Source organism: Neospora caninum, chromosome VIIa, assembly GCF_000208865.1.
Source record: "Neospora caninum Liverpool complete genome, chromosome VIIa".
Taxonomy (NCBI): Eukaryota; Apicomplexa; class Conoidasida; order Eucoccidiorida; family Sarcocystidae; genus Neospora; species Neospora caninum.
The window spans coordinates 1,631,609-1,650,999 of record NC_018393.1 but is presented as its reverse complement, the minus strand read 5'-3'; the positions used below and the strand labels follow the sequence as shown (position 1 = coordinate 1,650,999).

Here is a 19,391-nt window from a genome sequence, read left to right as displayed (position 1 = left end):
GATTCACCTCCATGGAACGGAACTGATTTCGGAAATGCAGAAACTGATAGTGATTTACGAACAGGAAATTGAACAATTGAAGGCGAAGCTAGTTCAATCGGAAGCAGCTGAAAAGAAAGCAGTGGAGGAAAGCAAAAGTGGCAACGGTCAGGTTTTTGCCCTCTACCTTGGCTGGAAAGATTGCGGGTGAAAAAGAAAGAGAAACCTAAGGTTGATTTGTTCAAGCATTTTCCGAATGCGTTTGCGTTCATTTTGGAGGCACATGCATGTATGTCTCCATGTGCACGTAGTCCTCCAAACAGATACACACGTAGGTGCAACTATACAGATATTTTCATATTTCGTACGGTTGCTACAGAAGCAGGCAGGCGTGTCCTTCAGCGTGTGTACATCTGTGTCTAGATCTCCTTAAAGGTGGAAAGACTGTGAGCGATGGGCTCTTCATGTTCTGGAAGGGAACAGATATATATCCCCGGATGGTTTTGGGACTCTGCGTAAAAGGGTATTTTGTTCACTTTGTTTGAAGGCTTTTGCCGTCTAGGGGAACTCTCCTGCATCTTGTGCTAAGGGGATGGCAGTTCCCAAAATCGAAGCAAAGACCTGTGTTTCGTGCCCCATAGAGGAACTGCTTTCGCTCAAGCGTCAGCGTGACCATCTGGAGAAAGAGACAGTACCGCGGCTGGAAGAGGACGTGTGCCGACTAAAGATGGATCTCGAGCAAATGGATAAACTGAAGGAGTTGTACGCGGATGTTGAACTTAAGGTAGGCACTAAAGCTCTCTTGTAGTGTAAGCCCAGTCACTACTACAGCGTGACCGAATAGCGTGAGGATCGGCCTTTTTTGCTTCCGGGTTGTCTGATCCAAAGGAACCTCAGGTTCCTTTGTGTTCGATAGAGCACAGGATGCACAGCATATCTATTGTCGACAGCAAGGCGCATGTCAAAAGCCGACCAGGCTATCGAGCTCCAGGTCTTCTGGGGGCGTCTGCTTTCGCTTCGCTGCAAGGAAGATACTAGCGTTTGCGTGCGAGCGCCTTCGACGTACTTGAGGCAATCATGCAGCTGGCCGTTTTCCACGTCCGTGCTGATGTCGAACAAGCGATAGAGTTCGCAGCTCTCTTTTATCACACAACGCGCGAGACCTATTGGTGGCAAGACGCCGGCGCTTGTTGCTCGTGCAGAGGGTGCGGAAAGAGGAAGAACTTCAAAAGGCTGAAGAGCGCTGCAGAGAGCTGCAAGACGCGATGGATGAAACGGTTAGCTGTTCGGTGCATCTTTGTCTTTGGAACAGAAACTGCATTTCAAAGTCACAAAGACGAATGCCCAATCTTCATGCAGTCACGGATCATCTTCAGGTACCTGACGAGTACGCAGAAACGTGTACCCTTGGGAAACAAGTGAAGGAACGGGGCAAACTTCCTTTACGATAAAAGCTTGTTTCGTAGCCAAACCTTCTAGGTGGCTTTAGAGAAACGCACGATGTGGTTCAGTGCATCAATGCCTAGTATCACGCAGACTGTCGAGGATGTGTGAGGTACTCACAGAAGTCCTCTTGCGACACGCGGTGAGTCCAGTGCAGCGCTGGGATGAGGAGTGTAGGATTGTCAGCGCACCGAATACTCACTCTCGCGGTACCACAGCGAGGGGTAACGAGCAAGCAGAGAAAAACATTGTGACGTCTTGCTTCCCTTACGGAGGCGGCGCTCATCTTTTGAGTCAGTGTTTGGGTTGGTTGCGACAGGCGAAGGCGCACGATATGGAGAAGGCAGAGCTCAAGGATGCTCAGAACAAGGCCCTTGAGTCGGTAAGCCTCAGTTGCCGAACACCGGTGGATTTCAGTCCCCGTTAGCAGCAGCATCCTGTTCTGGTCAAAGTCGCTTCGGGAAGGCATTTGCCTCGTTGGGAAAACAGGAGGTACTAGCAGCGACTAATGATAGAATTTCTGTGTTTCGTGAAACGCATTTCCTTTCAAAACCGCTCGGCTGGCCGACGTATGGTACCACGCCAGGCACAGAGGGAGAAACAGCATCTTTCAGCCTCTCTCTCGCTGGCTTCCTTGCAGTTTATGTTGCAACGCTCGCAACACCAAGAGGAAATCAAGCATATGGAAGAACAGATTTCAGTTCTTCAAAGGTAGGTACGGTTTCGGGCTGCGAGCTGCCGGCGAATTCGCAGGTAGATCTCGTCTGCCTGCATTGTTTGTGTCAGGGACACTCTGTGCAACGGAACCTGTGCAGCGTAACCTGTCTGGGGGATCTGAGCCAAGTAGTCTATTCCGTTCGCTCCATCTGAGCTGCGCTTGACATGACTCTCTTCCTCAGCAGAGTTTTGAAGTTGTCGACTTCAGGGGTGAGCAGTTAGGGAACAGGGCTTCGGTTTCCCATGGAGAAACGATACTTTTGGCCGATGTCTGTCATCGCGTGGGTCTTAGGACGATTGCGGAGCAGGAGACGAGGCTCGCTGACACGTCGAAAGACGAGTCTCTCGCGCAGATGCAGCGTACCTTGTCTCAGCTTCAAGACGAGTTTGAGAAAACGGCCCAGGCTAAAGCGGAAATGGATGTCCAGCTGAGCAGGAAACAAACCGAAATGGCCGATATTATACGTGTACGCATTCACGCCAAGATGACGATAGAGGCACTCGTATCAGGCTGGCTGAAATAGTTTCTGAAACCCAAGGATTTGTGGAGCGTTTTTGTTACGTATGCACAGGAAACGGATCATCTAAGTCTGTGGTCACAGGACAAATACATGTGGCGCTGGACATATGTATACATATGCATATATACATACAGATAGATACAGATATTTATAGGTGTAGAGAAGGGGTGCTTCAAATTCTTCTTTTGGAAGCCCCTGCGTCTTCCACTTTTTCGCAGGCTCACGAGGAGGAGGCGAGAAACCTACAGTTAACCATTGTGGAACTTAAAGAACAACGAAGTCAGATCGAGGCCATTCTTCAGGAAAGCCAGCGAGCGAGCAAGCGAGAGGCAGCCGAAGCCTGGGAGAGGGAGCAGAATTTGCGGAAGGAAACTGCAAACATGAAGAGCCGCATGGAGGAGGTCGACGAGCGTGTAACTACTCTCGTTATCAAAGTTCGAGACCTGAGAGAGGAAAAGGAGAAACTCGTGGGCCGACGGACACACCAAAGCTTTCGCCGCGTCCGTCTCACCAGAGACGGTTACGCTCAACCACGTTTTTCATCTACACATGGTGCCATCTTTTTCACATCTGTAACCAGGTGTACAGCAACAAAACCCCCCGAGGTTCACAAGCAACATTCGAGAGCCAATCATGTACCCCGCCGATTGGAAGCTTCTCTGCATCTCTTGGTGACGCAGGGGACGCGTGTGACGAGTCAGGAGTTCAACTTCTGCTGTTTTGCGTGTCGGCCGTGTTCAGTGCAAACGAGAATAGATTTTTCCGGTTATTCTTGACTACGGAAAAGGACGAAGACGCATAGGTTTGCCTTGTTCTTCGCTTCTTCAGGAAAAGGACACGGAAGTGAAACTGGAAGAAGTGAGAGAATCCCACTTGTGCGAGAAGCAGCAGTGGATGCGAGACTTGGAAAATCTAAGAGAAGAACATGATGGAGAATTGCTGAGAGCGCAGCAAAAGCTAGAAATCGAGGAGAAGAGGCATGTCGAAAATATCGAAAAACTGAAGAGGGAGCATCGGTCAGAGCTGGACGATCTGAAACTCGCGTTAATTAAACAAACTCAGCAGCAGCTGTGTGATCTCAAACAAAAGTGTGATGCCCAGGTAGGACTGAAAAGGAAAAATACTGCCACAGGATACATCGGTCCCGTCGCACCTGGAATAAATAGTAGGGGACAGTTTGTTATGAAAAGGTCTCCTCCCAGAATTTGGTTTTGCTTCTACATGCATCAGAAATCTACACGAGCATGTACCTATAGAAGTATGCGCATGCACGTATCCTTCGGGAATGCATCCCTACGGCTGTGTGATTGCTGCACAAAGGGAAAGACGAGCCTCGACGTCATATTTGCCTGGTAGCGCAACCTAGTTCCAGTGTCAGTCTAATGATTACCTCCTCGAGCCTTCGCCTGCGGTGGCGTTGCAGGCAGAACAGCGCGTACAGGCTTTGAAAAAGCAGCTGGACACCGCGAGCGCTGCACATGCAGAGGAGCGAGAAAGGTTGGAGTCCAGCATGGAACAGCAGATATCTGCAATAGAAGCTCAGATGCAAGAGAAGGTCGAGCAGTTTGAGGCGACGAAAAACAAACTTCTGCAACAGTGTGAACAAAGCAACAAAGTAAGCCCAAAATGCATGAGTCACCTGTAGAGTAGAGAGAGAGCAGCACAGTGCCACGCCTTCTCTCCTTATAGAGCCATCAGTCCATGTCTACATATACGGATTTTCCTGCATACTGAATTAAACGCATATAAAGATACAAATCGACAACTTAGATTTTCTACCTGACCATCAGTGAGCTTTTTGATGGTTCACTGGCGGTCAAAATGGCAACATAACGACGCCTGCTGTAAGTGGTGTAGTGCTTTCTATCTGCCTCAGCCTAGGTAACAGTGTCAGCTTTTCTTCGTTTCGGGTACAGGTAAGCGTTGTCGCTACGCACCATTCCGTAGCTGAAAGACTTAATGCCGTCGTTTACGGACAGTGGGTCACGTTTCTATTGTTATATCGTTCTCCAATCCTCTTCTTCTCCTCCCCCTTCTGCATCTTCTTCTTTTCTCTGTTCGTCGTCTGAGCAGGAATCGGAGGAGAGGCGAAGGACAGTTGAGACTCTTCAGGGAGAAGTGGTTTCGCTAGACACGACACTTAAAGATATTCGCGCAGAGATGAGATCACAGCAGAACCGTCACGTCGAAGAAGTTAAAAACCTTACCGCGGAGCATGCGGCAAAGATTGAGGAAATTGAGGGGATCCATCGTCAAAAATGCGCTGCTATGGAGGTAAATGTCGTGTGGCAAAAGGCACAGCCACGGTCAGCCGTTCCCCGGCGTTTGTTACCTTCCAGTGCAGCAGACGCATGCCCAGCTACTAGGTCTGACATCTAACGTCTCTCACGTCCACGGCTGTGTGCGTCCATGCCTCTATTAAAAACATATATATATATATATACTGTCAGTCACATGCTTTTCTATATCCTACCCACACTATAAACATATACAATCAAGATCTCGCTTTCGGACTTGATATCGGGAACAGCCATGTCCTGTGCCCAGGCGTACAGCAAACTATACTGTCGCCCGTTTGATACTGTGGCACAACTGTTCACCGCATCTTCAGTTGTGGGCGTTCCTCTCTTTGTCGCCCCGTCGACGGCAAAATCTTTGCAGAGACGTATCTACATGCATTTGTCTCCAATGCGCAATCGTTTGCCTTTCCTCTTCAAAATCTCAGACTTGCGGATAATCGTACCGGCTGGTTCTGGCCGCACTTTCCTGGGGACTGTTAACGAATTGAGGCGTAATCCTTCACCTGGTTGTTCCTTCTATGGAAAGCCTTCATACATTCCCTCCCGTTGCACGCTTCGAAGAATGAGGATGGTTGAGGTCTGCTCTCTGTCACTAATACCCACAGCGTGAACCCTGAGACCTTCTTCTCCCTGTGCGGGGTGTCGTACACCCTGATAGGAGGTACAGACAAAATGCGCTCCTGATAGGGATCACGGGAGAAGTTCGTGGGCACTGGAAACCGACTCGAGCGCACCGGAAGCGAACCCCACGAGTCGACACGAGATAGAACCGGGCCAAGTAGTTCGATCAGGGTTTCTTTTTCCGCGTGTGTTCCAAGGCAGTATATGAGCAAACGTTGGAAGCCAAGAAGTACGAAATGGAATTCCTGGAACAAGAGCACTCGAAGAATCTCGAGCGGGCACGAGAAGAGCTGAGCACCCTTCACTCGAAGCTCCAGGGTCGCCCTCCAAGAGATGAAGATGTAAACCTCATTGCCCTTCTTAATGACAGGCTCGTCTACTGCGAGGTAGGAAGTATATCCATGTGTGTATCTACGTATCACACTGGAGTAGATAGACACGGAGTGTGTGCAGGGCTATTTTTACGGCAGCGCATGCGTGCATAAACATGTATGGTTAGTCGGTCTCTAGCACCAGATACCCTGCTAGACATGCAAAAACATGCTCGAGAGCTTGTGTATATCTGCCTATGTCGACTGCCCACGCAAACATCGGGGGTCTCGCACCGAAGCGCAAAGTGCCTTGCCAACGCTGGGTCCACTGTTGGGTGTCTTCAGAGCCAAATGGACACTCTTCAGCAGAAAATTCAAACGTACAAGCTCGAGCTCCTTAACCGGTACGGGCATCGTGAGTCACGCCTGATCACTGAAAATATTTAGGCAATTCAAGAGACCTCTTCAGATTATCAGCCTGCAAAAAACTGGAGAAGAAAGAGCCGCTGCCGTGGTGGAGCTCGCTTTCTTACTGCTTGTGTACGAGAGACACCCCGTGCCTGAGGTCTGTGGAATCTTTTGGATTTTCGTTCATATATATATATATATATATATTCAAGAGCGTGCGCTTGGCCAAACTATTGCGTCCCGTGTGTCGCGTTCATTCGTCGTTTTGGAAGCACCTGAGCGCGAAACATAACTTGCTGTTTGCCTTTTCTTTCTGGGGCATGTGTGTCTGGTTCCCCCTTGTATGTCTGACGGTCGAACTGACCGTTCGCCCAGCGGTTGTGCTTCTCTGTATTTGCTTGCAGGGAGACAAACTACAACAGATTGTTCAACGCTCACCCGGTCATGGGCGTCGTGGATCCCCGAGCTTTAGAATTGTCCACATCAAGGCGAAGTGACAGCGGCAGGCACCTCGCGACAGCACCGAAAGGGCCGGAATGGAGACCGCCCGGTTACTTGTCGGAGACATCCAGAAAGGTCAGTTCGTCAAAGTTTGGAAGCCTCACGAACTTCCTGAAAGATAAACTTTCTCAGAAAAAGCTGGCTGGGTTTGACAAACTGCTTGGGCAAAAGGCGGAACCTTTCCCTGCCCTCGAAAGTACTCAGGGGGACAGTGCCCAAGATTGAGCGGGAGGCACAAGCCTGTAAACAACGTTCTATCTGGGTCACGTGGCGCATTCATCTCAACAGACCTCGGCACTTTAAGATTATGTGTGAAAGTGTGTTGCCGCTTGGACTCTCGCTGCCTGCACTCGGCTCTAAAATCCGATGCTTTTATGTACATGCCCGAGTCGGCGCTATCCGACTGCTTAAATGAGGCCAACCGGAGAAAACGAGGGGCACATGACACGGAATCCCTACCGCCGGTTCTTGCATTTCTGTGTGCGGACGGGAAAATTAATGTCATCGAGGGGCTCAGACACAGAGCTAGGCGTGGAAAGCACAGGCCTGTCGGGTCCTTGGATGGGAACTGCTCAATGCGCAGCAATCCAGTCGGTGAGGGAGGCCAGAAAGGCCACACGTTTCCTCTTCTTCGTTTCCCTGTTCGGTGCGTGACTTTTATTGGCCGTTCTGCGCCTTTTCTGCCTCAAAGGTGCGTACCCTCGACGGGACTGAGTCGTGATGCAATGCATGTTTCCATAACTGGAATTTCTAACTTGGGCGGATAAACTGCAGGTGCCGTGGAAAAAGTGCGCAGTTTCTTATTCCTTTTCTTATGTCAATGAATTGCCTAAACATATACGCATAAATGAGTGACGTAAGCCTGCGTATTTTCCGTCCCTCTCTCGGGTGTCGGCGAACAAGACACCTCCACACAGACTCGCACAGCTTGCCGTCGTTGCCCCCGTGTAGGGCATCCTGTACGTGCCAACAAAGACTCAAAAGCGCCATTCAGGTTACGGGAAATTGAGGCAGCAAACACGAAACAAAGCACATTTCCGTCCAGAAACACGCAGGAACTGTATCACAGATGAGGAAGCCACGTGCGCGGCAACGCGCACGGGAAAAGTCATGGTCATCTAACGAGACGTCTCTGCCGCTCTCCTTTCTGTGCGCCACACTGCAATTGCTCCTATCCATGAGAAATGTCCTACGACAGGGTTCTCAGCAAAAAACTGTGCCTGGAAAATAACAAAGTCTGGACGGGATGCGACGAGCTAGCGGCCAGAACGCGCTTGTTGGTGCGAAAAGTCACCGAAACGAACTGAGAGAGACTCGAGGCCACAGACACCCGCGTGTTCCTCAGAACATGTGTGCCAAAGCTCTCTGCTTTGCCACCGTCTGTCAACTTCCAGAGGTCCTCTCTGTTCCGTTAGATGAGACAGCTTTTCCATCTGTCAGAATTTTTGTCCGTGAACTGTCCATCAGCATAGTGGCAAGATTACTAAAGCAAACGCGTGCTGAGCAGGTTGGAAAGCACGAAAACTCTGAGGGAACGGAGAAAGTTGAGTTACCACTCTCCTCGTCCCCCTCCCCCTCCGGCTTGTGCGCGTGTTGTTTACCGTGAAATACACAGCTGCGGAAGCAGCACTGGACATCAGGTTTCCATTTTATGGTGAGATGAATTTCTTCACTTGGCTACTACCCCTGTTCCCTCGTTTTCGACTGCGTGGCGCAAAAAAGAATAGCAGCTGTGAACCGCCCGTCAGGTCTGCCGATTTTGCCTTTCCCGGGGAAAGTTTGCTGCCTGCAAACCCACGCTTGTACGTTTTCGTCCACTCGCCAGCCGTTCGTCCATCTGTTTGTCTCCTCGTCTAGAAACCTTCGCTGTCGCATTCCTTTTAAGCTTTCCTACGAGACATTCAGAAGTGGCCGCCGTAAAGCAGACTGTTTATACTTCGTTGCTGTCCTTGACCGTTCTCTGCGAAGGTATACGCCGCGCAGCCTTTTCCATAGTCCCATCTGCTGTCACTAAACACACGGGAAAGCTTTTGCTGTCGGCTTTTTCTCTTTTCCGAGGTGCACATGCCGATTCCAAAAACGGATTTGGAGGAGCATTTCGCTTTTCTCCGTTGTAATCCAGTACTGAGGTCGCTCTCGAGCGCATGACACGATCTTTGGGCGCATTTTGTTTGCCTCTTTTCTCGTACCCCGTTTATCTTGATTGTTTCCTCACAGTCTGTCATCGAGCCTTCCTAGAAACACACAAAAACTCAGCGCCAGATAATGCTCGGGGACAGCTTGCGTGCGGCACAAGGTGGGTAGCAACACCGGCGAGACCTCAAGTTGTTCCGAGGGGGTGAACGTCTCGCCTCGCTGTGTTTCGCCCAGGTTCACTCTGCAGAATGAGTTTTCTATGGAGCGGCAGTGCTCTTATTTCCTTTTCTGGCCTTGGAGGGCCAAGTAACACAAAAGAGGAAGACGTCGCTCTAGAAGAGGCGTCCGAGCGGGGAACAGTCGCTTCGGCGCCCGCTGCCCATTTGGAAGAGTCGGATGGGGAAAAGCGCGGCGAACAGCAGTGGCGTGAGCTAGATGAAGTATGGAGTGGCAACGGCGAAAACAGGGAGCCGCAGCGGACTGGGAAAAGCTTGTTCCCTTTCGTGAGCAACGGTAGTCGCTCAGGTCCTGACCGCGATTGGCCCTCCACAACTCCCGAAGCGTTACCGCCTCATGACGCAGCAGCTGACGAGTCTGGTGTATGTACACCTCCGCCCGTGGCTCCGTCGTCTGGCAGCTGGCGTCAAAGTGGGTCTCTGAGAAAGTCGAATCATCTCCGAGGGGATCCCCGTTTCTGGAGTCCCCCACGTGAAACGCATGCCTCTGAGCCGCGACAACTTGGCAGTGGAGACAGTCACTCCCTGGTTGGAGCGGCGGAATCCCTTTCGCCTCGTGAAGATGCTGTCGCTCAGGGATCTTCCCGTATGCCGCTCACCTACGGTGTGTTGGGCGAACGTGCAGGGGAGTCCCGTCACGCGGTTGCTCAACCTGGTGGTCTTCCTCCCTACCCTGTCCCTACAGCCTCGCGCTCTCTGTCTCCGACGCTTAGTCCACGGATGGACGAGCGAATTTCGCCGCTGTCTGCTCGAGAGGACGGAGACAGAAAAGGGAACTTTGAAAGTCAGATGCACCCGCCTCTTGTCGGCCGACCGGTAGAAGAGGGAACGCCGTCAAGAGAAGATACCGAGCAGGAAGCAGCGCCTCACCACTTTGGCCGCCCGGGTATCCACAGAAAGACTGGGAGCGGTGACGAAGGCCGAGGAAGAGACGCCGATGTGTCGTGCCGCGACAGGACGATGGCTGCGGACGACTTGCCACGCGATGTAAAGACGCAGCTGTCCTTCGGGGGCAGTGGCCCTCGGCGGACGTCTCTCTCAGGATCGGTTCCTGCGCCCAGTGAGTCCCTCCTTCAACAGCGCCAGCACAATCGCCGCCAGCAACAAGAACTCTTGCAGCATTCCTCCTCGTCGAGTTCTTCCAGCTCCGCTTTTCCTTCTCGCCTGCGGCATTCGTCGCCCGCGGCCGACCCCGCGACCGCCTCTCAAGAACGGCGAGGAAGGTGGGCCCAGTCCAGGCGTGACAGCGACGGCGCAGTTGCCGCCGCCTCGCCGTCTTCGTCCGACCACGGCGGGGTCGAGAGGGAGATCGACGGCGGGGTGGGGTGGGCGAGGCGGAGAGGAGGAAGTGAAAGGCCGGAGGAACAAGAAGGAGACGCTGTGGCTGCCGCAGCTGCCCGGGCCGCACGCCGAAGAGTCTTGCTTCAGAAACTTTTTGGAGTCAAGAACTCAGCCAGCGGGGAGAGAGGCGAGAGAAAGTGGCAAAGCATGGAAGACCGCAATCTGGTCCATTTTATGCACATGCACCGTCACACCTTCTTTCGACGACTCAGAAGGTAAGCCTTCGGGCGTCCCACCTCCCTTCGAGGCCTTTCTGCCGAGCGCCTTCATCTACTCTACGGTGGTGTACACGTTTCCCTGTATGCATGCATACACATGCGACCCTTGTGGAACACGCACGAGAGCGAAACCTTATATATATATATCCATGCATGTTTACGCATGTCTTTTTGTGGAGATATTTTTGCATGCCATCTTTTTTTCACGGTCTCCCATGTCGCCAGAGTGTGTGTTGGGGAGCTTTTCACGAAAACGCTCGCTGCATGGCCGAGATTTCTCGTGTGCCGTTCGCGTTTCGTCTTTTCTGCTCTCTGTCTCTCAGAGGGGTGCCTCCTTCACACAGGTGGAACGCGTGGAAGGCCGTCTGCCTGCCGCCTCCTGAGCATCGATGTGCTTGTCCTTCGTCCTCGTTTCCTACCTCGGAGTCCGTCGACGCCTCGGGGGCTCCAGGCCACGGCTTCCATCCTCAGTCTCAGCCTCTGATTTCCTGTGTCTCCTCGCCGGCGGCGGGCGGTGTTGGGTCTGCGCTCACGAGAACGTTCTCGAGCCCACAGAGGCCGCTCGCAGGGGGCCCAGGGACCGCAGGCCGGACTGAGAGAGAGTGTAGGAGAGCCGACAGTGGGGAGGCCTCGTTTGCGCCTTCGCAGAGACAACGAGGGCAAGGGAAAGAGGGCGAACCGCTGGACACAGCGTGTGGGCCGGGGGGGAATTGCAGAGAAGGGAGGCGGTCTCTAGCCACGGACGCGGGTCGCAGAGAGGGACATGATCGGCGTCGTCTTTCGGGCCAAGAGGCGAGGAAACTGACAGGCGGGGAAGAGCACGAAGACGCAGTCGGCTGCTGTAGAGCTGGAGGAGACTGCCGAAGAGTTTACGAAAGAGAAGCCGAGAGGAGGTCCAGTTTCTTCGCGCTCATCATGATCGATGTGCCCCGGACGTTTCCAGATGTCGAAGTTTTCGATAAGGATGCCCAGGCGCTGCTGTGTCGGAACCTCAACGCCTTTGCCAACATACACCCCGAAGTCGGCTACTGCCAAGGTCGGGTAGACCCACCTCACCAAGTGGCGAAAAAAAAAACAACCGCCAGACGAGCGGCACATGTGCGACCACCTGTAGAGATGAAACTGCGTGTATATACACGTATCCCCAAACCCGACATATATATATTGGGTTTCCTTGCGCTAGCCCTTTGGTCATCGTCGTCGGCTTGTCAGACAGGTAGATAATCGTACATCACCGATACAGTTGACTGATTCGGAAGACCGAAACGAGAGTGAACGAGAACGGCATCCACCGAAACAAGAGGATGGGCCCGGTGTGTGTTGCTGTCCGGATTTTACGGCTGCTCGCCCGTTTGGTGCTTTCCGGTGTACAGGCATGAACTTCATTGCAGGTCTTCTGCTTCTTGTTTCATCGTTCGATGAGTTCGACGCCTTCTGCGTCTTCCGCGCGCTCATGCAGCGGTACAGACTCAAGGGATTCTTTCAGGAGAAGTTTCCTCTTCTTCGGAAATACATGAAAGGTAACACGCAGAGCAGACGAGAACGAGGAAGATACAAGAGCGGTGACAGGGAAACGAACAGGTCCATGCCCTGAGAAAAAAGCAAGGGAAGTGAGGGCTTGAAGCCGGACAAGGCCAACACACACAGCAGGGAGCAGACGAGAGAGAAATCAAGCGAAAGGAAGTAGAGAAACAGTGGAGGGCGGAAGCAGTAGTGAGAGGCAAACGAAGAGGAAGAACGCGGGACACATCGAGACCCTGAGAGAAGGAAACCGTGGCGGAGAGCCAGGACACCTTGCGAATGCCTTGCGGTTTTGTTGCTTCCACAGTTTTCGACACTCTGGCTTCTCAGCAACTCCCAGAGCTTCGTCAACACTTCCTCGATGAGGGAGTCCTTCCTGCAGTCTATCTTCACCAGTGGTACGCCATCTCGACGGGCCATAGGGTGTACACCGGAACTCTTGTTTTCATGGGTTGCGTGCTGGCGTCAGGGCCTCTGTTTACGCCTAACTTCAATTCAGACACACCAACTGTTTCCTAGGTGTCCGCACACAAAATACATACGAAACAGAACATGCTTCTAGGACTGCAGAAAGAAATGCAGCTGCGTACATGGTTTGTTTTCTCATGTACATGTATATATATATATATATATTTCTATGAGTGCACGGGTGTATGTTTTGGGTCTTTGTCGGTGAATGTTGTCTCGTTCTTTCGACTCTGTTTGCCAGGTTCCTAACATTGTTTGTCACCTCGCTGCCGCTTCGGAGTGTCTGCGTCCTCTGGGACTTCCTTCTGGGAGAAGGACTTCATGGCCTGCTTGAACTTGCAGTCGCTCTTCTCAAAGTTCTTACGCGCTTCATCATTCATTTACGGTGAGCGTCGCCCCGAGCTCGTCGGAGGCGAAACGTCGTTCCACTGAGATTTGCGCTTACACGCCGTTGCCAGAATGGGAGAGTCGGTTGTGCCCACACGTTCCCATCGGTTCCCACCTGTCACGATCGACGCCTGTCCTCGCCTGTACAGGCGTATAATATAAATGGTTCGAGGTTAGCTTTGTCTACTTAGAAGTTTAGAGTATGAGTTTGTATTTATATTGTATTTTCCTCCACCAGAACGCAGAGGGCATGTACGCTGTCTAGCCGGTTGGCGGTTGAGCGTGAAGAATGCACGGTGTCTGTAGGTTGAAATGTCTCGGGTCGCTGAAGAGCCGCGAAACTCTGCGCCGGTTTAACCGATCGCCGCGTATCGACAATCCAGGGAACGAGAGACTGGGGCGAGGTTGTGTCGGCGTCGTCGACTTTCCCTGCCGCTTGTTTTCTGGAATCGCATGCGGGTTGGTTGCAGGTTCGAAGAAGTCGTAAAGTTTCTCAAGTCTTTGAAGAGCAGCGGAGGCGGCTGCGACGACTTCAAAGTCGGCAAGATGCTGGTGAAACAGGCCGCGAAGGTCCAGGTGCCAGACGCTCTTCTCCAGGTGAGGAAACCAGCGGGGAAGGTGAGAAGAAGCGGAGAACGGCCGGGGCCGTGCCTCCCCGTGCGCTCGCTGCCGTTGCATGCGCCGGCGAGGGTGAGGCACCGCCACATGGCGCGTCAAAAGAGGGGGAAAGGCAAACACCGAAAGGAACCGTGCGTCTCTTTCTTTTCGCACGCATTTTTTGCGCAGGAGCTTCTGACGGCAGATCTTGCGGTGCTCATGCGCGAAGCCGAGGAAGAGGAAGTCGCGGAGGCGCAGGCGCGCGCGGCGGGCGTTGCAGCGGCCGCCGCGGCTGCAGCTGTTCCCGAGGACGGAGCGCAGGGAAACCCGCTGGTCGAGACTCTGACGGAAGAGGAAGAGGGAGAGGACGAGGCGTTCGATAGGGGTGGTCTCCACAGAGTCAGTCATCACGGAGGCATGTGGAAGGAGAAGAGACATCACGAGAGAAGCGAACGGCAGGAGCGAGGAGCTCAGTACGGAGAGGCCGCGGCTTTGGCTGCAGGCCGCGGAGGCAGCCACGTGCATGCGCAGCGAGGAGACTGCACCGAGGACGAGAGCCGGGAGAAGCGGACTGCGTTTTCACCGGAACTCGGCGCCGCGCAGCAGCGGGTGTCTTCTGCCTTCTCGTCGTGGGACGAGCTCCCCTCGCCCTGTGGGAGCCGTCGTCATTCGGTTTCTTCGGGGAAAAGGGAGGGTGGGGACGCGAGCGGGAGAGAGAGGGGCGAGCAACAGGGAAGACGCGGCAGATCCGGGACGAGTCCGCCGCGGCGGCCAGGAGGCGACCTGCAGGACGAAGAAATGCAAGTGTTGACTTCGACGGTGAGGAAGCCGAAGACGGCATCGCACAAGGTTGGGGACGGCGAACGGCAGAAGGGACACGCGGGTCTCGAGTCGAGAAGAGTGCCGCATGCGCGAGGACACAGTCACGAGATGCCTCCTTCGGGGGCACAGTCGGAGAGGGAGAGAAGGCGGTGTGGAGAGGATGCCAGGCGAGAAGACCTGACGCAGGAAAGGGCGGCTTCACGGCAGTCCAGTGACGGTTGGCCATCCCGCGATGAAACGTATCGGAAACGACAAGACGTGTGCCTTGTTTCGGGGGGAAGCGAACGTTTAGCATTGGAGAAGGGAGTGAACAGGGAGGCATTCCAAAACGAAACAGAAAACGAGGGCGTCTGTTCACAGCCTGTGAATGGAGACCTATTTGACGCTTCTGTCGGCTGTCCCGGTTCTTCGTGTCCTCCCGCGGCTTCTCTGCCCCAAGCTCAGCCGTGTTCGCATCCCCTTCCGCCTCGCGGTGAAGAGCCGGCAGCCGAGCCCGTCTTTTCTCTCGCCAGCAGAGAGCAGCCCGAGTTTTCCCCTTCGTCGCCAATGCACCGGCCGCGCGGTTCTTCACCTCATTCCTCTCCGTTTCCGTCTCTGAGGATGTGCGAGCGGGACGCGGGTGAAACGGAGGAAATGCAACAGGCAGAAATGCTCTTTGAGTCTTCTCCCCTCCACAGCCACTTACGGCTCCAGGCCACGCTCTCGCCACTTCGCTGCAGCAGACGGGCAAGCAGCGGGAGTGTCTCTTTTCGCTCTCTGTCTCCAGTAGCCGGTGGTCTCGCAACTGGTTCTGTCTCGGCGGCCCACACGCCTGGTGTCTCCAGTCACGGTGAACACAACGAGAGAGGGACAGAGTCGAAGTTCCTGGCTTCGCCACTCTCCGCGGTTTCCGGCGCTTCCGAAGACGTGAACGTCCGTGAGGAGAACGAGGATAGAAAGCGCAAGAGAGCGACGACAAAGGAACAGAAACATCCCGGACGTCAGGCGGGTGGCGAGCGAGGCACCCAAAGGGAAGGAGAGGGACACGAGACAAAAAGGGAAGAGTGCGCAGGATCGGCAGGGACCGGTTGTAGTGAATCTGGAAGCAGTTCCTGGAGTTCCGCAGAAATCCCTGCCAGTGCTGAGGCAAAAGGGAAGCGAAACGGAGAGGCGGCGAGGACGGTACAGGAACCCGGCAGAGCGGGCGGAGCGGGAGAAGAATTCGATAGGCATGTGGGGGGGGGGAAGGCTGCATCCGAGTCACCAGACGAGTCGGCTTCTCCTGGGGAGGGGAGGAGAAACGAAATCCAACCGCCACGGTGTCCAGTGTCTCCTGGTTGCGCGTTTCCACCGGATCCTACTCTCCGATCGGCGGCAACAGAGGACGGGGAAAAGCCGACTGTTTTTTCAGAGACGAGAGGAAGGAAAGAACGCGAGCGAGAGCGAACAGGAGAGGAAGGTGAAGATCCTCGACAGAGGTGTTCGTCTTCGGCAGGTAGGCCGAAGGCTGGGTCTCGAGGGAATGCATGATATGCCGAAGAGGAGACGGAGACGATAGACTTTCGCGGCCGGGAAACCCGGAACGCGAGAGACGGAGCCGGACCCCTGTTTTTTTTCTCTGTCGTCTTACCTCTCTCCACGCGCATACCGATAGCGCGTTTCATGCGGTGAATCCTCTCGTTCTTCCAAACAGTCCGGCGGGGTAGCAGCTGACTGGCCGTCGGCACCCTCGAAACCTGCGCATGTCCTAGATTAGCAGGTGTTCCGCTTAACCACTCCGTTTCGTTCTCTCCTCCGTCCCACCCTTCTTTTTGTCCGCTTCTGGTGCCCTTGTGTTCTCGTGTCAGCTCTCCACGTTTCCGTTCTTCTCCACTTTGTGGCTGCGTTGCGCTCGATTGCTTTCTCCCTCTCCCTAGGTGATTGTTTATCAGACCGCTCCTCTTCGCGAACTGTATCCTCCGCCTCGCCGTCAGCCGCACCATGCGGAGCCGCTGATTCCAGACAAAGGCCCTCGCTCCCTCGCCCCTTTTCTCCCCGTCAGATTCCGCTGCGGCCTGAAGGCGAAGGCGAGACACTTCGCCGTCGGGCGTCGTCGCTCTCGGACGGCGCAGACGCCGAGGCAATCCTAGGGTCCGCCTCAGCTCCCGTGGCGCACAGTGCAACGGTCCAGCATGCGCGCTCGCCGCCGTCTTCTCCGGTTGACGCGTTAAATGCGTCGCCGGCTTCTTTCGCCTCCGAGGCGGCGTGGCAACTCCCCGAGCGGGCAGACGCAGGTTGTCGCGCCCCGTTTGCCAAGGCGTCCGAGGTCAAGCTCGCCAGCCCCTCGACTTCCTTTCCTCCCCGTAGTCCCAAAGCTTCTTCTCTCCACGGCCGAGAGGCAGCGGCCGCTCTTCGCTGTTCAGGGGAGGACGGGAGACGCACAGAAGCAACGGAGGAATCCGGGAGGACGCGGAGAGAGAGATCTGTGTGCGCGGAACTTCGTGCACATTTTCCGAGCGCCTGTGAATCGCTGGAGGCTGTGTCATTTGTTCGGGGATGGAGTGGCATAGGCAACGAGGGAGAGGAATCTGAAACGGAGGAGAGGAGAGGATCTGTGTCTCCGTCGTCTCGTGCATCCCGCGCAAACCGAGCGAAACTTCCCAAACCGGCTTGTGGTGTTTCCGCACGTGGTCAGTGTAGTTTCGATCGCTTCCCCAGCAAACTTCGGCGCACAGGAACGCCGTGGGGAAAGGGCGAAGGCGCACCAAAGGGGGAAGGGGAGCAGCGCCGCGAGGAGGGCGGGGCAGACGCCAAGGATCAGGGCACTGAGAAGAAACAAGCTGTGGCGTTTGGGGCCTCATCCGACGGATCTTCGCCACTCCTCGAGGAGCCAGCGGACGAGGAGACGACGGAGAGAAGGCGGAATAGTGGAGAAGCGTTAGTCCTGAATGCAGAGAACCTCCAGGATGAGGCTGAACGAGAAGGCTTCTTACCTTGTTACCGCTTAACTGGAGAGGAGAGAGAAGAGGCAATCGCTATGAGGCTGGTGGAGCTGTCCCCTCGATGTTGCAAGCGCCTTCAAACAGGGCCTCATCTCACGCCTTGCAACAAGCGAGCGTCAACAGTGGAAACGGAAACCAGCACTGTTTCATCCTGTCCTCAGCTTTCTACGCTTTCTTCTTCCACTCCAAGCGGTTCCCCTCGCCGGACACGCAGGCCCTCGAGTGTCGCGGTTCCAGCATCGCCAGTCGTAGCGGAGGAGACACCGCTGGAGTCAACGGGGGCGTGTCAGGAGCAGGATTCGCAGCGAGGTCGAACGGGGCCGGAAGGCGATGAGTGCTCGGGCGGTGAGGGGAAGCAGGTGGCGAAGAGCGGGGGTTCCAAGCGTGGCTTTGTGGGAGTCATCACGAGGCTGCTTCCTGTCAACAAGTGAGAATCTTGTAGCCCGGTGTGCAAGGATGTGGGGGGTGGAATCAGCTTGCGGAGACAAAACCCTTGAAGAGAGGCCGTGTTCTTTGGTGCTGGGTTGTTCACTTGTTCACTTCCGACGTTTTCGCGCGTTCCTTAGAGTTCCTTCTGCACTCCTTGCTAGTCGCACACCGACGGTAGGTTTCACAAGATGTTCTTCCTGTTTGGTGGCCGGCAGCATTTACAAAAACAGCTTTCAAACGGCCTTTTCCGACTCAACCTAGAACACATCCCTGGCATATCGTCAGTTCTTTTTAAGGGAGAACGAGGTGATACGTTTCTTGTGGATCCTCTTCGTGGTGCGTTTGCCCCGTGTTTCCACGACGTCTCTTGGGTACGCGGCTTCGTTTTGCCCACAGATTGGCCTTACCTGGGCTTTCCTCCTCTTTCTTTCTCCCCGCGAGGTCTCGGGGAACCGCCCATCCTGTCGAAGAAGGCCCCGCTCCGGACTCGCCCGCCGTCCCTGATGGCAGGCACGCAGACGCGCCAGGCCAGACCCAGTCGGTCTCCGGTGGGGCGGGGCTCGAAGCGTAGACCAGCAGGGCGCCAGGAGACGGTCGAGCTCCCTGAAACAGAGACGGGTTTAGGTGACGCAGCGAGAAGCCTGCGGGCGATGTGCCACGGACTCGAGAAGGGAAAGGCAAGCGGAGAGAAATGACAAGGGGGACAAGGGGAGAAGGCAGCGTAGCTGTCTCTTCCCTGGAATGGTAGCGCGGTGCTGTCACCGGATCCGTGTCAACGATTGCGCGGTCGCCGGTCACATTTCTTCCTTTTCCGTTGGAGTGAGAGGGGGCGAGAGGTTAGCCTGGGGGTCTGGCTGTGGGAATCGTGCGGCAGGCGACGAATCCTATCGAAGACCATCGCTGTCAAGAGAGACGGCATCGGCGCCTTCTGTGGCTTGTAGAGGCACGGCAGAAAGGGAACTCCGGAGTGGAGAGGCACGTTCTGTAGAGAAAGCGGAGGTCTCCTGAGAGAACGAAGCAGGACAAATTCACCTGAAAAGCGTCTCGCAAGTTCCGGTGTACAAGCTGCTTTCGTATGTCTAGCGGTGGTGTCCGCTCCGGTGCAAACAGATCCGTGCGCGAGTGTGAATCTCCCGCGCGTACTGCGAAAGAGCACTGAAGCACCGGAAAATGCTCGTTTTTGAAGCCAGATGTGTGGCATGTCTTTCAGGGATCATCTCTTTTGCTGGAACCAGGTTCTACCTTTTTTCTGTGAAGGGTATCCTGTGTTCGTTGTTTGCGTCGCTTGTTCTACAGCTCTTGCGTTAGAACACGAAAACAGTCAAATAGCCGTTGAGTCAAAGACAAAACCTTCTTAAACTGTCTTATACTCTTTCGCAGCTTCAAGCTATCCGGAACGGGGCATACCGATACTCTTCCTACGCTGAGCCTCGCTAAATGATATCTCGTGACTGGGTCTGCTCTATGAGGATGTG

The 19,391-nt window shown here is 54.4% G+C and overlaps 2 protein-coding genes across 2 annotated transcripts; both read left to right on the top strand.

Moving 5' to 3' along the window:
- Positions 1–571: 571 nt before the first annotated feature.
- On the top strand, positions 572–7,026 carry NCLIV_021180 (conserved hypothetical protein; the record flags this gene model as incomplete). Its single annotated transcript, XM_003882313.1, has 11 exons — positions 572–763; positions 1,742–1,804; positions 2,063–2,133; positions 2,432–2,606; positions 2,879–3,061; positions 3,489–3,761; positions 4,084–4,275; positions 4,734–4,934; positions 5,779–5,967; positions 6,238–6,296; positions 6,705–7,026. 11 exons carry the CDS (start codon positions 572–574, stop codon positions 7,024–7,026), a joined length of 1,920 nt encoding a protein of 639 aa, XP_003882362.1.
- Positions 7,027–9,185: 2,159 nt separating this feature from the next.
- Positions 9,186–18,487, top strand: NCLIV_021170 (putative TBC domain-containing protein; the record flags this gene model as incomplete). Its single annotated transcript, XM_003882312.1, has 9 exons — positions 9,186–10,729; positions 11,056–11,768; positions 12,106–12,252; positions 12,561–12,651; positions 12,963–13,106; positions 13,579–13,705; positions 13,895–14,524; positions 16,548–17,914; positions 18,313–18,487. The coding sequence occupies 9 exons, from the start codon at positions 9,186–9,188 to the stop codon at positions 18,485–18,487; spliced, it is 4,938 nt and encodes a 1,645-aa protein (XP_003882361.1).
- Between the last annotated feature and the right edge of the window lie 904 nt (positions 18,488–19,391).